Source organism: Vulpes vulpes, chromosome 1 (assembly GCF_048418805.1).
Source record: "Vulpes vulpes isolate BD-2025 chromosome 1, VulVul3, whole genome shotgun sequence".
Lineage (NCBI taxonomy): Eukaryota > Metazoa > Chordata > Mammalia > Carnivora > Canidae > Vulpes > Vulpes vulpes.
Window position 1 is genome coordinate 152,976,219 of NC_132780.1, and position 16,992 is coordinate 152,993,210.

General features: G+C 43.5%; 2 protein-coding genes across 29 annotated transcripts in view; one reads left to right on the forward strand and one right to left on the reverse strand.

The window, feature by feature from the left end:
* DST (dystonin) overlaps positions 1–6,980 on the reverse strand; it is a 479,832-nt gene extending 472,852 nt beyond the window's left edge. For 14 of the 18 annotated variants that reach the window (XM_072734610.1, XM_072734643.1, XM_072734481.1 and 11 more), the window contains exons 1-2: positions 6,528–6,951; positions 5,892–5,953 (exon numbers count right to left, since the gene is read on the reverse strand). In XM_072734610.1, the coding sequence (XP_072590711.1) occupies positions 5,892–5,953; positions 6,528–6,708 (243 nt within the window). In that variant the 5' untranslated portion in view covers positions 6,709–6,951. Of the gene's footprint in view, positions 1–5,891; positions 5,954–6,527 lie in introns of all 18 variants that reach the window. The other 4 variants (XM_025991085.2, XM_072734513.1, XM_072734492.1 and 1 more) reach the window with 2 other exon arrangements.
* Positions 6,620–16,992, forward strand: part of BEND6 (BEN domain containing 6) — a 59,970-nt gene continuing 49,597 nt past the window's right edge. For 3 of the 11 annotated variants that reach the window (XM_072734656.1, XM_025991090.2, XM_072734693.1), the window contains exon 1: positions 7,264–7,615. Coding sequence is in view for 1 of the 11 variants with exons in the window: in XM_072734716.1 (XP_072590817.1) it covers positions 7,228–7,615 (388 nt within the window). In the remaining 10 variants the exon portion in view is untranslated. Of the gene's footprint in view, positions 6,710–7,213; positions 7,616–16,992 lie in introns of those variants that run through there. The other 8 variants (XM_072734663.1, XM_025991089.2, XM_025991093.2 and 5 more) reach the window with 5 other exon arrangements.

Consider the following 16,992-nt stretch of genomic DNA (forward strand, 5'->3'; position numbering starts at 1 on the left):
TTGTAATGACCACACTGAACACATGAGCAGGATGTCACAAATCCCTGGACATATGGGGTCTGAAGTCAAAATACAGCCCAATTATCCTTGAGCATTGGACCTGAAAAACATTGTATCCATGGTATTCTGAAAAACAAGCTATCCTGCAAATGCACAGCTTCAGGGCGACCAGAAAGGCCCAGATCCAGTCATTCTCCCACATCTCACCCTCTGCAGCAGTGGACATGACTCCCCATTCTTCTTAAGAATGAAAAAAGAGTTATCAGGCTGTTTCATTGTAGTTGCCAGAAAAGAAATCAAAAAATGATTTTTTTTTTTTTTTTTTTGCTTCTCCTGAGAGGGATCATAGCAGTGACCTCCTAAAGTTTTCAAATGAAATAATGTTATGTCAAAGGCCTTTGCCAACTCTCAAGTAGTATACAAAATATATTTTTATTGTAGCTAGTACTCACTTATCCTTACCCTTTTTTCTACTCAATGTTGGTATATCCTGAGCTCTGAAAACAATCATCTGCTTCCTAAATCTTTGCCTGTCTCATGTGTTCTGCTGGGGGGTTGCTCTCATTCCTTCTCTGTCTAGACAGATACTACCCAACCTGCATGCTTCAGCATAAATATCACTGCCTCTTGGAAGCCTTTTCTGATCACCTCAGCTAGAAGCAGTCATTTCTTCACAACTATTCGAACCATTCCTTTTCTATACATAATTTGCTACTTGGTATTTTTATTAATTGTATCCTCATCTTTACCTGCCTTAATCTCTCAGAAGGCAGGAATCATGTTTTACATAATGTCTTTTTAGCATGATACTTTGCCCATAGGACAAATATGGCTATTACTTCTGGAAGGTGCTTCAGTGATCATCTTCATGTTAGCAGTGAACACCAACTCTAAGTCTCAGAGACACAAGAGACTCGACCAAGATCTCACAGTTAGTGGCACAGCTGGAACCCAAAATCAGGATTCTGAACCCTATTCTTATATCCCTTTCATTAAACCAAGACCTATAATTAGCCTGGTTCTATTTTATAATCCAAATCTCAAAAAGAGTCATTCTTGAGACTTAGGAATACAAAGATTCAAACTCTTCTGGAAAAGCTCTTATTTCAACTTTCATCTAGATTGCATTTAATTGGCTTGGATTGCTTGGGGGGGAAGTGGGTTTCTATTCTTCCTTGTTTTTTTATTTTCTTTTAGCATTCCGTTTTGTTGCCATGTATCTAAAGTAAAGATAAATTATATGGTAGTGGTAACTCTGGCATATTAAAGCTCTGTGAACAGGGTGAATTTATCTTTTATACAAATGTTATTAGCTGTACTTGTATATCTTGGCCTTTGATGCTCTTGCCACACTTGTGATTCATAGCTGGAAACAGGACAGCAGTTCAGTTACCATAACAGAAGAAACCAGCAACTATAACATTTCAGCACTGATACTGGAAATGACCTAGAAGTAATCGTCAAGGGCAGGGGCTATACCTCAGACCTTTTGTTAGCTCTACTATCTAACATCAGACTTTGTATGGAACAAAAAAGTAAATTCGTTTATTTTGAAAATAATTGAATGAAGCTAAATGAATACTGTATCATGGGTAGAGTTCAATTTATGACTGATTTAATTAATATAAATTAATTTAGACCTAGAATTTAACCCTAAGCAAAGAATTTATTTATAAAGATAACACAATTATAAAAGAGAGCTAAATAATAAACTATCATTTTCTCTAATCCATTAAACTGGGTAATTCTCAATGAAATATACAGATTTAATAAGAAGCTATGAAATATAGTTATTTTGCTGACTATTCTTGCATGGTTTGGTAAAGGGACTCTCTGGGAATATAATGAGGCCAAGAGAGTTTGTGTGGAACATCCTTTCATCTAGGATAACTTGGATAATCACTGGAAAAGCCTAAAGGATTAATCTTTTCTAAGAGAAATGTCCACTAAAAATTCACTCGACTTAGCTCGTCTCTTTCATTGAGAATGTTGGACATATTATTCTCTGAGCTATGAGTGACACAATTAAATACCACCAGGCAGACAAAATGTAGCCAGGGCATTCTTGTCTTAGTCCTTATCTTGCTATGTGACTCTTTGGGAACTGCTTAACCTGAGTTAACTCTTTTGGCTCCTTTACCTGAAACGGGAAGTGAAGATACTTACTCAAATCCTGATAGACATACAACACACTCTTCCCCCTGCTTATGTGAAACAAGGCTTCCCTTATTCCACTAAGCTGATGAATAGGGATCGTTTAGCACTGTTCACTCGGGGGTATTCTCAAAGGGCATGATAATTGTCTTCACTGAAGTACTCCTAAGACTCTTTCTTGAAATCTAATGGTGCCTCAATTACCTGTATCACTTTCTGAAATTCCCTTAAAATCAGGATTGTCACTGCCTGATTTTCACCACAGGAATCCAGGATAACAGTCAACCATTGTGTAAAGTCACAGCATAAAACATAAATCCTCAGGAAAAGCACCCTTCTTAGATACCCAGATTGAACACCTGCTGTCTAAACTGGGTCCTACTTCAGTGTGAAGTCATTTCTCTTCATTAGCTATTTATGACAAAGAACAAAAAACTATACAAGTTCTTTAAATTCATACACAAAACACATATTTCTGTCTATCTAACTGGGTCCTTATAACTGGCAATGAATTGGGAGTTACAGTGTTCAGCCCTTGCTGGCTGGGTTACTATTTTCACATTCTCACATGCTCTTATTAAATTTTAGAGGACTATTAAGCCCGTAAAGATGAATTTACAAGTATGTCAAAGTCAAAAGCATTGGTAGGCGGTTACAGTCACAAAATTTCTTGTAAACAGCTATAGTATTTAGTTGTAGCTTCATGAGGAAGAAATTGCTGCATGTTGAAGAACTGTGTTTGTCATACACGTAGTGAAGAAAAACAAAGCTGGAGCTTCTCAGATGGAGAGATGTGACTTTCTTCACAAAGCAGAGTGGGTTCTGATGCCATGGTTTACCTCCCTGGACAAGTATTTCTCTAACTACCTGGAAAGGAACATCCTGAATTTTCCTGTCCAGTTGGACTCCTTCCTGGGTGTGTAGATAGCAGATGCAATATCCTCTGCCAATGAAAGCATCACAGGGCTAACAAACTCCTTCACATGTTCAAGGGCTTTCCCAAAGCTCTTTTACATTTCAAAATGAGTCAGCATATCCTAAACTCATTTTCCTCATTTGGCCACTATGGAAATGCTGAAAGTGAATTATCTACTTACTGAGATCAGAATGAGGAAGGCACTAGCTTCTTAGATCAATATGATTATGACTTGCCTAAAAATCAAAACATTTTCTTTGAGAAATATTTTGCAGCAGCTACTACTAAGAAACAACAAGAACATCCATTATGCTACTCAAATTCTAATTTTTTAAAACGCTAGAATCCAAAAAATTTGGAGGTATTTCTCCAGGAGAAAATTCTTCAAGAAATAGCATTTTGATCAAAAGAGACGAAAAAATAATTCCCAACGTCTTCCTCAAGGGAAGACATAAAAATATTTTACCACAAATAAAACAGTGAAGAAAATAGTGAAGAAATGTGACATCTTCATACAACACAGTCTCAGGATTTTCACTTACAAGATAAGTGAGTAGTTTATTCAAAGAAATTTGGTACAAAAAGGAACACAGGTAACTCATCAAAAAATTAAGCTAATATTGTATTTAATTTCCCAAGAAAAAAAATTTTTTTTGCCTTTTTTTTTTTTTTAAGTAGCTCTGCACCCAATGTGGGGCCCGGAACTCAAAATCCTGAGATCGAGACCGGCATGCTCCACCGAGTGAGTCAGCGAGTCACACCAAAAAAAAATATTCTAACCAAATCCATTTTGTTACACTTAGTGACTTACATTTCTAATACAAACTCCAGGGCAATTTTTAAAAGCTAGAAAGAGATTCAGTAAATGTTGAATTCCAAGCAAAGTCCTGAGAATGTGCATTTTTCTTTGCTGCCCAACTCTGAGTTCTACTGAGCCAATTCTGGGAACTGGCACACACCGAGAAATTTTTCATTCATTCAGTAAGTATTAATTAAGAACCCACTATATACCAGACAGTGGGGAGACAGCCCTAAACAAGAGAGACATGTTTCATGTCCTCAAGGAGCTCATAGGCTAGCAGATGAGACAAATACGAAGTATAGACAAGATGTCAAACTAGACTAGGAATTTTATGAAATGAGCCAAAGCTTTAAACAACTGCTTCCAGCTTTCCTAACCAAATGCAAGCTCAAGACAAATGCTTCACTCACAGATAACTACACAAGATAGTCCTACCTCATTTTTTTGGTTTGTGTGTCGGCTGAAATGCCTAATGGCTAATATGATAATCCATAAAAGGATTATTCTGATTCTATCACTTAACTGTATGGAGCTGGTAATCTCTTTTTAAAATCAAAATCCTAAATTTTGATGTTTGCACTCTGACCATTATTTATTTTTTGTCACATCTAAATGAGTTTATTCTATTAATGAGACATCCAAAAATGTTTCATACCAAGCATGATTCATGTTGTTTCCCATAAATCTCAATTAATTAGTTAAGACTTCAAATTGCGCAAAGATTTTTATTTCCCAATTTTTTAATTCAATTTTTAAAGTCAATTTTACAAGATGTAATGATAACTAGCTCCCCAGTACTAAATATTCACTCTGAACTTAGTGTGGTTTTTTACATAGTTACTCGTAAATTCCCCTCCCACTATAACCCTGCAGGGTACTACTGCTTCTATTTTTCAGATAGGGAAACTGAGGTGCTGAGAAGTTAACGTTTCCCAAAACCACACAAGTAGTTAGTGTAAAGACAGGAAAGGAACCTCTTGATTATCTGACTGGTTATTCTCGTAAGTATCTTAAATTGAGAACAGAGTTCTCACCCTTCAGAGTTCTACATGCAGGAAAATTACTCACTGTGCAACATTATAATGATGCTATAATAATGCGGTTAATGCTTTTAAGCCACCAGAGTCCAATAAAACATCTGATTAACTAGTGAAACAAAATGTGAAATAACTTCTCAGGTAAACGGCAAGGAAATGAAGGGTGTCTAACTATGAAGTCTTTGCTAAAATGAGGAAACCACATCCAGTATTGTTACCAGTAACCTCCAAGCCTGGCTGTGTGAAACTCTCCTAAAAAGAGAGAAAAATTATCTCACACTAAGTGGGGGGTTGGCCTGGAAACTCATAAAGGAAAGCTGGGCCAGAGACAACCTGTGATTTTTGTTTTGTTCTCCCTCCAGTGGGGCTCAGTCCGAGAGCAAGCGGCCCTAATCACTGCACCCACATCATCCGCTCCCAGAGGCATGGCCCACATGCAGAGAGCAAAGACCAGCACACACCATCGGATAAAGCCAGATAACCACCATCACCTTGCAAAAATCATCGGATGGCCCCCAATAAAACGCGGACAGCTTAATGAGTTAACAGGAATGTAACCTTGAAAGACCATACAATGAAATGCATATGGGTCAAGTTGCTCCGCACTAACTTCCTAAGACCTCTTTCTCCTCTAGTCTTGGGCTCTGCGAGGGAACAACCCCAGGCAGCTGACAGCACCCGGAGAGCTTCCCCCGGCAAACCACAGACCGTAAAGGAAGCTGGGATCCACCCGGTGGCTAAGTTTCCTAAGGTCTGTAGCGCCTTTAGGGGCCGTCTCTACCCCCTCTGGTCCAGCGGCTCCGCTACACCAGAAATTCGCCAACACCGTTCATTTGCTGGGCACCCACCCGTGTTGGGGAATCGCTTAAAAACGAGCGTCCCTTCCGGCTTGGGGGCAGCATGCTCGCCCTTCCATGCCCTGCTGGTTTCTCAACACGCATAGGGTTAGTATGGGTACTCAGGAAAGAGAACTTCTTCTGACCTTGAGCGTGCGCGCTAAATAAATTACCTCGGAACGAAAGTGGTGGGATCTCATAACAGCATCTAGGGAGAAAAGAGAAAAACGAGACCTCATTTAACTCCTTGTTCTTCGAGTTACTAATGACTTACGTGAGGGGCGAGGGTCGGGAAGGCACGTCCCAGACCCCCTGAACCCGGTGGGGACACACCGTGGGGCGGGGGCTTCCTAGGCCATCGGTCCCTAGGGTGAGTTCTCCGCGAGAAGTTTCAGGGAAAGTTCTGGGAGAGTGCGGGAGCCCCGAACTCTCCTCTCCCTGCCTTGGGATGGGCGGGCGAAGGGAGGATGCCGCAGCCCGGATTCCGCTCCAGTGACCCTTGGGGCTCTAGCAAACTGACACTCAGGATCTGCGTCGGTGCCTCCCCTCCCAGCCCTGGGCATCCCCGTGGTCGTCCCAACCGTGCAGCCCGGGGGTCACGGCAAGGTGGCGAGGGCAAACGGGGGCAAAGGGGCGTTAAACACAGAAACGTCCTCGGCTTGCGGAGCGGGCAGTGATGGGGGTAGGGACCGCGGCGCGGACGGGAGCGAGCCCCGCTCCACTCTCCGAACTGGCTCAGACGTCCCCGCCAGCCCGAAGAACCCCGCCGCGGCGTGGCTCACCTCGGCTCCTGGAACGACCCGAAAAGACCGATTTCATCGGGTGCCTCCCTTTCTGGAGCCTGCGGTGCCAGCAGCAGAAGAAGACGATGGTGGCGATGGTGCCCAGCAGAAGCAACAAGAGGAAGAGGGCGCATTGGATGCTGTAGGGTCTCAGCAGCACGAGGAAAGCCGCGGCGATCATGGTGCGGGCGAGGCGGGGGCGGCTCGGCGGCGGGCTGGAGGGCGGCGGCACAGGCACCCGCGCCGGGCGCTCCACGAAGCGGCGGGCACGGGCGAGCGCGGCTCAGCGCGTCATGCCCGGCGCTCGCGGCCCCGCGCCCGGCCCAATGGCTGCGCAGCCCGCGCCGGCCGCGCTATGCGAGCGCTCCAGGGCTGCGGGGAGCGCTCGCCATGACTCAGCAGACGGCGACGAGGCAGCGACTGGGCGGCGGGGAGCCTCCCCCCTCCCTCCCCAGGCGCCCCCGCCCCCGTCCGCGCGCAGCCCCCGGGCGCAGCCCCGCCAGGGACGCGGCCGGCTGGGAGGAGGAGCAGCGCCGCCGCCGCGGCCACCCGGCTCCCGCGCATCGTCCCGCGGCCGCCGCCGGCCTCGGCATCCCAGAAGCCGGGCGCACGTGCGTCGGGGCGGGGACGCGGCGCCCGGGCTGCAGCGGCGGAGGCCCGCGGGGGGCGGGAATGGGGCGCCGCGGCGGGGGCTCGCCTGATGACATCACGGCCGGGCTGCGGCAGCGCGGGCGCGCGGACATGGCTGCGGCGGCTTCGGCGGCGGCGGCGGCGGCGGGCTGCGCCCGGGCCTGAGCGCCCAGCGCCCTCCCGCGGGGCCGCCCGCCTGTCCGCGCGGTCCGCGGGTGCACGGACCCCGCGCCTCTCCGCTCCCCGACGCCCGGGGGCCGCCACCTCTCCAGCCTCCCTGCGCCGACTCGCTGGGGAGCCCGGCGACAGGGGGCGCCAAGGAGCCAGGGGGAAAAGCGTGAGGCGCCGGCGGGAGAGCCTGCGGGCGGTGCTACCCCCCACCTCCACCTCCACCTCCACCTCCACCTCCACCTCCCCGCGCCCCGCCCCGAGGCTGGGGCTTTGGAGGATGCAGCCGGGTGAGCTATTGCTTGCGGGGGGGTTCCTCGCACGCCGAAGCGTGAACGCCGGGAAGGGCCTTCCCTGGGAATTGGGGTTCTCCAGGACACGGGAGGCCCAACCTCTCCAAGCCCCTCTACGGTGGGAGCGCGCCCCCGCAGAACGCTCCGTCTGCAGACCTAAGCTGTTGACACCCCCAAACGAGGTGCCGTTTCTCAGCGGAGGAGCGGGCACGTTAGATCCGCCTGCATCCACGCGTGTACCGCCAAACCTTGGCTCACTGAAGTGCGTTCGAAGAGAGAGGCAATTTCAGGTTTAGGAACTGGCGGATGAAGGAAGTTGGAGACTGTCTTGTAAATATTTTGAGGGGAAATATTTTAGGGAGTGTGAGAAAATAAGGATCGGCCGCACTCAAAACGCACACATTCGCTCCCGCCCCCTCCTCTTTCTTCATAACCAGCAAAAAAAAAAAAAAGTATATTGTTGGTGGCCAGGAGATGTTACAGTGGCCTCTGGTGCAGTGCCAACGCGGAAGGTGTGGCGGGAGCACTGCAGTGTGCCTTTCTGCGGACAGCCACTGCCACCTGGCCCGCAAGCCGCTGCGGCTGCAGTCTGCGGCATGTGTTGGCCTTGGCCGGCCGGGCACTGTACCGCGTTATGCTGCTCCCGAGGCAATGCAGGCATTCCCGAGGGGGGGGGGGGGGGGGGGGGGGCGGGGAGCTGGGTTTTGCTTGTTTCGTTTTATTTACCGGCATAAGGCAACTGCCATTATAGTGACCTAAAGTTGCACATTGTTGCATTTGTGGCTTCTAACAACTACGAGGTGGACTCTTACTTTGGAATATTTAAGATACTGAAGAAATTGTCATAAGAAAAAGTAATTTGTAAAATTCTGAAAAGCATTTAAAGAATAGATGGCAATACTTAAGTTGGGTTTGCCTGTAGGATCTCAAAATCAGTATTGTTTTCTAACTATACAAAATCAACCGTACGACTCTGCATAAAAGCTTAACCACTGATGTTTTCAAGGCCTTGAATTATATTGCCCTGTGTGACCATTAAAGGAAACTCAAAAAGGCATCGCCTGCTGCGTTTCCTAAAGGCCAGATTCATAAATGTGGATGAAATTTTCTCATGTACAAGTTGTTTCCTAAAGCAAAATAAACATTCAAGTTGTTGACACGTTGCATCATATTCGGTTGTTTCGGTCTGAAGATACAAGGACCTTGCTTGCAGATACTGTATATGGTGAGAATGTTGAATGTCAAAGAATAGGCTGCACTACAAGTCAGGATGGACTTCATAGGTCCCTGGCGCCAGGGTCAGCCAGGTAGCACTGCATCATGTTCACATTGCTCAAAGGTCTTCTACTACTGCAGCCCACTGCAGTGAGAGACTGTATTCCTGTGCATTGTGCAGGAGTATTGAAGAGAATCCTGACAGTTGGCAATGTGTGGCACATCAGGAAAGGAAGAATTATTTTCTGCATTGACTCCCAGTGGCCTGGGAGAATAATTTAAAACAACAACAAAACTGAACTAACCTTCTGCAAACATTGGCAGAAATAACTAATAGAATTTAGGAAGGTCATTTTTACTGTATACTTTCCCACTAACTAAAATTTGTGAGTGAGCTAAAATGGCCTAAATATCCTTGAAATGTGTCTAAGACCACAAACACGGTATAGTAACCAATTTGTTCCAAACTCTGCATTTTTAACAACAAAAAGCAACTAAATAGCGATTATAGTTTTCTGAGCTCTTACTTTAGCACAGTTGCTACCGTCCTGTGTCTTGCTGCAGCCATTTATAAGTTTCAAGTACACACAAGAACATCATTTATCTCCCTTGGCAGGCAAATGCCTTAACTGCTGTGCAGTAGAATTATAGATATTTTTTTTAGATGCATTAACGCCTATTCTTTACATCAGTTATCTCAAGGATACTAATAATAAGGAAACCAAATAATTGAAAGAATTTTTAGTATTTAGGTTCCATTGCTATTTTCTGATTTGTTACTAATTTATCATTTCCATCCCCAAATAATGGCAGGTTATTAATTGCTTCTTTCTGTGTGTTTATGTGATGCTAATGCATTATGGAATTTAATAAATATTAAATCAACCAATCAATCCTTTTTGGAAGTTAATTTAGTAGAATTCCTATATTTTTCTTTCTGCTAAGTTTTTATTACAAAGAATAATTGACCTTGTATCAAAGTCACAAAAAAGTTAAAGTTTGGCAGTAGGGATGGAGGAGGAAGGTCCTTGGTCAGATGTTTCAGATGGGGCAGCCCCAGTGGCTCAGCGGTTTAGCGCCGCCTTCAGGCATGGGTGTGACCCTGGAGACTGATGGTCGAGTCCCACCTGCTGCTCCCTGCATGGAGCCAGCTTCTCCCTCTGCCTGTGTCTCTGCCTCTTTCTCTCTCATGAATAAGTAAATAAAATCTTTTTTAAAAGGCAAATGTTTCATATGAAGAACAATAAAGATGGAAAAGGATAGATTAGTTTTTGACTTTTTATGACAGTGAGTTAGCATTATCATCCAAGGGAAGACAAATGAGTTTATAAAAATGGTGAAGAGTGTTTGGTATCAGGCATGTAGAAAATGATCCATCATACAGCCCTTATTCCCTTTGGCTTCTCAACCAAATTGAGAATATACCTGAGGAACCAAAAGGAGATTAAAATATTAACTTTTAAATAAATAAATAAAATATTAACTTTATTCAGGGTAAATTCAGATTGAAGAACATGAGTTAGATTCAAGGTCAAAATGGGACATCTTATTGCTTTTACCCTAAATCTGTGTACCACCCAGTCACAGCTGAAGAGCTACAAGCGGTCTCAGCACCAGTGCACCAGGATACTACTTCTTTGCTGGAGACCAGAGGTTGTAAAGAGCCTGACACTCTCCCACCCACAGGGCTTGCAGCAGGATGGAGCAAGAGAGAGGACCATATGTGAGAAGGGGACCTTTCTGGGATCCCTGGGTGGCGCAGCGGTTTGGCACCTGCCTTTGGCCCGGGGTGCGATCCTGGAGACCCGGGATCGAATCCCACATCGGGCTCCCGGTGCATGGAGCCTGCTTCTCCCTCTGCCTGTGTCTCTGCCTCTCTGTCTCTCTCTGTGTGACTATCATAAATTTAAAAAAAAAAAATTTTTTTTAAAAAGAGAAGGGGACCTTTCATACATCAGCCCTACCCAATAGTGGCTGGAAGGCCCTCCCTGAATCCCCCATCACTGAGTTATTCACCTCCCAAAGTAAGAGTGAGTAAGGGGCTTTTAATACAAAGAAGCTGCAGTATTTCTCTAGAGATTGGAAGTTGTGGCACAAATTCCTAATTTATGGGTTGGAAAGAAAAGAAGGCTCCACCCTAATCCATGTAGTGACCAACTGAGAAAAAGAGAGGAAATGAAGATGACTCAAGCCTTGAGCTGGAATGGAAGGACAGTCCTGAAGGAAAAGATGACAAGCTAAGTCTAATACCCATGGAGACAGAGGTGTTGGAAGGATATCCATATGTGAGATTACCCAGCAAGCCCATGGAAACATGGGTGGAGAGGTCAGAACCAGATATAGACTGGGTGTCACCAACATGAATTATAATTGAGGTCATGGAGATGGACAAAATGACTAAGGAAGAGAAACTACATGGAGAATTGGGGGCAGCCCCGGTGGCTCAGCGGTTTAGCACCGCCTGCAGCCCAGGGTGTGTGATCCTGGAGACTCTGGATCGAGTCCCACGTCAGGCTCCCTGCATGAAGCCTGCTTCTCCCTCTGCCTGTGTCTCTCCCTCTCTCTCTCTCCTCTCTGTGTATTCTCATGAATAAATAAATAAAATCTTAAAAAATAATAATAATAAAAAAAGAAACTACATGGAGAATTGGAATTGGAACTTTGGAGATGACTTCCATTTGTGGACTAGAGAAGGCCAGCAGAAAACAAGCCTGTAGAAGCCCAAGTGGGAAGTGTTCCAGTGTAGTGGCTTACTAGAACAGAGGCACAAATGTGAGGTTAAGGGGTGCAAGGACTGAGGACCTGTGACTAGGAGACCTCTGGAAACCTTCCAGAAAGCTGATTCATCCTAGTGGGGGAGGCTAAAACCAGACATTAACAGGTTGAAGAGAGAGTAGGAGGTGAAAACAGGAGAGAGCCTCTGTCCACAATCTTTGGAGAAATTTAACTCTAAAAGTTAAGTTCTAACTCTAAAAGCTAATTCATCTAAAAGAGATGAGTAGAACTGTGCTTAAAGCCTAAGTAATGGCTTTTCTGTTTTTATTTTTTTAAAATCAAGATAGGGTTAGTTTAAGTTCCAGGGAGCTTGATAAAACCAGCAGTGGGCGAGAAATTAAGAGTTAAAGAGAGGAGAGAAGAGGGCATTCTTCTAGGCATTTATAGTTTAGCACTTTGTTTTTTAAGATTTTATTTATTCATGTGAGACACAGAGAATGAGGCAGAGACATAGGCAGAGGAAGAAGCAGGCTCCCCTGGGGGAGCCCAATGTGGGACTCAATCCCAGGACCCCGGGATCAGGCCCTGAGCTGAAGGCAGACATTCAACCACTGAGCCACCCAGATACCCAGCTGTTTGTTTTAACATACCTGAAGTCCCCCAGATGGGTTCTTTCTGCTCTCCAGGGGCTTTTGATGAAAAGCCCCTTTTTGATGCAGTTAACACTAACCCTGAGTAGTTAGGATGGCTTTCTGCCCATGGTCTCCTCCCCACCAACCCTGGCTACTAACCCTCAGACAGAATGATTTTTAGGGAAAGATAAGGAATACCTTGGAATGTAGCCCAAATTATCTGTAAGTTTTTATTATAAACCTAAATGGAAATGAGTATATTTTCAAACTGGTAATTACACAATGACATTACATTGAAATATTATCCCCTTAAAAACAAAAGGTTTAGGTAAGAATGGTTTTAGCAATAATTTTTTTAAGATTTTATTTATTTATTCATGAGAGACACAGAGAGAGAGAGAGAGGCAGAGACATAGGCAGAGGAAAAAGCAGGCTCCATACAGGGAGCCTGATGTGGGACTTGACCCCAGAACTCCAGGATCATGCCCTGAGCCAAAGGCAGATGCTCAACTGCTGAGCCACCCAGGCATCCCAGCAATAAGTTTTTAGAAATAAATCCTACTGAGTTTCGGCTGGTAACCTACTTGGATGGATCACAATTGTCTTTTTAAATTTTGGGTTTTTTTCAAGGGAAAATAATTATTATTTGCAAATATTATTTTCAGCAAATATTCCCTGTGAAAGGACTTTATATTCATTTTACCACAATAAAAACTTTTAAAACAACTTAAAGGCATATTTGTAAAAGAAAATACTTCAACTGAATTATTCCAAATCGTTCTTGTAACATTTTAGAAATTTTAGAGCTTAATTAGAATTTGTTATGCTATGGGTTGCAGGATCCAGAATAATGCTGTTAGGTGTGGGGGGGAAATGTTCTTTTTTATGAACATTACAGGCTTCTCAAAAAGGTCTACTGAGTCTGAGAGTTTAAAAAAAAAGTCAATGTAATTGAATTCATCTACTCTATAATGCTTTACAGACAGTTTTTGGAAAGTAATCATTTATTATTCACTAGCAAATAGAATTCATTTATGTTGTTTCTAACAGAGTGTGAGATTAGTCATCCAGCAACAAACTGAGTCATTTGGCCAGAAAATTTACTCATAGTTGTATGAACTGCCAATGGAAAATTTGAGCTGTTCATAAATCAAATTATAAAGCTCTTAGAGTTATAAATCACTGAGCAGCATTGTTCATTGTTATTCAGATAGTGGAAAATATTTCCACCATTTCTAAATGGGGCAATTTACAAAGCAAGTTTGAAAGCTAAAGTTAGTGCCTTCTAGGTCCAAGGTAAGGGTTACAGGCATTTATACATTCACAAATAAAAACGGGGAATAAGGTAGGAGGCTCATAGTTTCATAGTAAATATGAAATGAATAAAATCTTGACTAATGTCTATGAATGAAATTCCAAATTATCTTAATTTTTGAAATGACAGCAACATTTTTTTCAAAGATTTTGTGATTTGTTTGAGAGAGAGAGAGAGAAATAGAGAGCACAAATGGGGAGGAGAGGGAGAAGCAGGGAGCCCTGTGTGGGGCTCGTTCCCAGAACCCCGAGATCACCACCAGAGCCAAAAGCAGCTGCTTAACCAGCTGAACCACCCAGTGCCCCAACAGCAACATTTAATAGCTAAATTATGTACATTTCTTTTGTAGCACTTCTGCATTAAATATTTTGTGTCAATAGATTTATATGCTAATACCTTAGCATGCTGAGAGCCTGAAAGAATAATGTCACCAAGGCAGCAGAGGTAGCAAGTATCCCAAGAACAGAGAACTTCAACAAGTAACTGATGATTAGCAAAGAATGTTTCAATAATTCCAAAGGTTACTGAATTCCAAAGGTTACTGAAATTATCCCAATGTAATGACATCCTATGGATCTATTATAGAAGAAAAGTACATCATAAAATGTCTTTGTTAACCCCCAAACACTTTTTGGAGTAAAAAAAGGGAAACAAACAGCAAACACACTAAATTGGAATATAGTGGAGTTTGAATTTCAATGAAGAAAGCCAAAAACCTAAAGCCTATTCTTGCTGTCCTATCTGTTGCTAGAGTTTTTAACCTGGAATTCATGAATGGAATTGTAGGGTCCAGAAATTATATATAAAAATATGGGTCTCTTTTGGGGAACAGAGTCCATAATTTTCATCAGGTTTTTAAAGAGTTATTAAGAGAAAGAGAGAAGAAGGAAGGAAGAAAAAGGAGGAAGGAAAGGAAAGAAGGAAAGGAAAGGAAAGGAAAGGAAAGGAAAGGAAAGGAAAGGAAAGGAAAGGAAAGGAAAGGGAAAAGGAAAAGGAGGAAAGGGAAGGGAGGGGAGGGAAGGGGAGGGAAGGGAAGGGAAGGGAAGGGAAGGGAAGGGAAGGGAAGGGAAGGGAAGGGAAGGGAGAGAATTATCAGAAACCATACAGATTTATACAGATACCAAGGCTTCTGCAGTATCAAATGATTTTCTCAATCCATCAACATTAGCAGCACCTAGGTACCTCCCCTGAAATTGAGAGAAGTGTCTCAGGATGAGCAGAGGAAACTCTCAACTCTAACCTATAAAAGTTCAAGGACATCTCCCAAACGCAGGTGAAAGCTGCGTATGCTGAGACTAATGAGAGGATGTACTGTGAGTTCTCTGGCCTCCCTCAACTTTGAACAGATTAGGAAAGAGACCAGCAAGTTCTCTAAGGTAACTTTCATTGAGATGTCAGTTCTAACCCTGAAACGGAAGACTATGCTAACTATCTAGGACCACTTCCACAGACTTCTGTCATGGGAAGAAGCCCTTCTTCTTGGGCTTCTTCCCATGACAGATTCCTGACATGATTCCTGAGCTACCTTCAGGCCAGTTAAGTATCCCAATTTTACATCTATATATTTGAATGGATAAATCCATTCTGAGCCAAAAACACTGGTACTAAAATTTGTTCTTGAGCCCAGAGTCTGCAAGGATCTCCATCGTCTTAAGACTTAAAAGAAAGGCAGAAGGACTTAATATCAGGTTCCCCAAAACTACTCCTAGACATTCTGGTGAATGTAGCAATTACTCTTCCTAAATCTCACCTCAAGCCACAGTCTATGAAGCTTTCCAACATTCATCCCTCTATGGAGACTGAAAACTGAGGTCCTCAGTCCCACCAGGATAATTCCTTTATCTGGTTTGGAGGACTGCCTGTCCATACCAAGTACTCAGCTCCATCCACCTGTATCTCTAATTTCCCATACTTGCCATACTTAAGAACCTTGACTCTACCCACCACCATATTTTCAGACCCCTAGGTCCCAGTGTCTTATCACTTCATCCCATTCTGCCACACAATGAGGCTTGTTATTTCACCATGTGACTTTCTCATTGCAGTAGGCAAGCCCAGTTTCCAGGGGTGTTCTGATCTCTCAGTTTGGCTGGTTCTATTTTCTCCAAATTCCCTTCTGACCGTCTAGGCTGTGAAGGGTTTAGTGGCACAAGATTCATGTTGTGCCACACCATGTTTCGTGTGGAGGCTACTTTAAAAAAAAATGAATAGCCCTAATAATTTGTCTTTATATTTTTAAGTAAGATTGTGGTTTGTCTAATATAGCATCATAAGCATCCAAGTTAAGTAACTATGTTTCTTTTTTTTTTTAATTAACTATGTTTCTTAATGCCTCCCTGACCAAGGCAGTTTGTAAACACCCCCCAACACACACACACATATACACACACTACCTGTTCCATCTCAGCTTGTATGAGAGGGATATGGGTCTTTTTCCTTTAGTTACTAATAAAAATACTATTAATAAATAAATAAAATAGTAACTATGCTATTAATATACCTAACATATCAACTCATGTTGGAGGTACTGTTATTATTCACAGATGGGGAAACAGGTTCGGAAGTGTTACATAGTTAGTAAGTATTAAATCTGTGGTTAGGGATCCAGACAGCTTGACTGATTCTAGGTCCTGTGTTTGTGTTTTGTTTCTTTTTTTTTTTAAAGATTATTTATTTATTTATTTATTTATTTATTTATTTATTATAGACACAGAGAGAGAGAGAGGCAGAGACACAGGCAGAGGGAGAAGCAGGCTCCACGCCGGGAGCCCTATGCGGGACTCAATCCCAGGACTCCAGGATCGCGCCCTGGACCAAAGGCAGGCACCAAACCGCTGAGCCACCCAGGGATCCCTAGGTCCTGTGTTTGTAACCACTTAGGTGACCCAGCTTTATCACCTAATATATTACAAAAGATTCAGACCAGAAGACTCTCTTGAATGATCTACATAACAAAACAAACAAACCAAAAAACGGAATTCACTTAGCTTTCAGTCTTTTCCTAGGAGGACAATTTTAATCTTCCCCCTCTTTCTGTGAACAAGGGGTACACCTGCCTGAGGTTCTGCTTCCGCATGGGTGTTAGAGCAATTTCTCTACTATGGAATCACGAATTCACAACATTGTCCCAAAATACCCCACCACTGAGCCCTCTGTTCTGCTCAGTCTTTGACACTCCTGAACCTTGAAGTTGGCTTCCACACTTTAAACTCACTGTTCTCATCTATCTTTCCTTGCTTTTATGTAGCTTTCTAGATTGCAGCTGGATTAAGTAGATCCATTTCATTTCCTTGGGCTTCCTTCTTTGATCAATACTTGCTTTCACCACCCTTAACTAACTTCCTAGTCTTGACTTGCCCTGTGGCTGCCCACACCAGGCTTGGCAATACAGGAAGCAGAGAGGAGATGGTCCCTTAAGGTTCCTTCCATTTTCATTATTCTATGAATTTATTGAAGAAAAATACTGTCACTCAAAAAGACACAGGAATATATTTTTC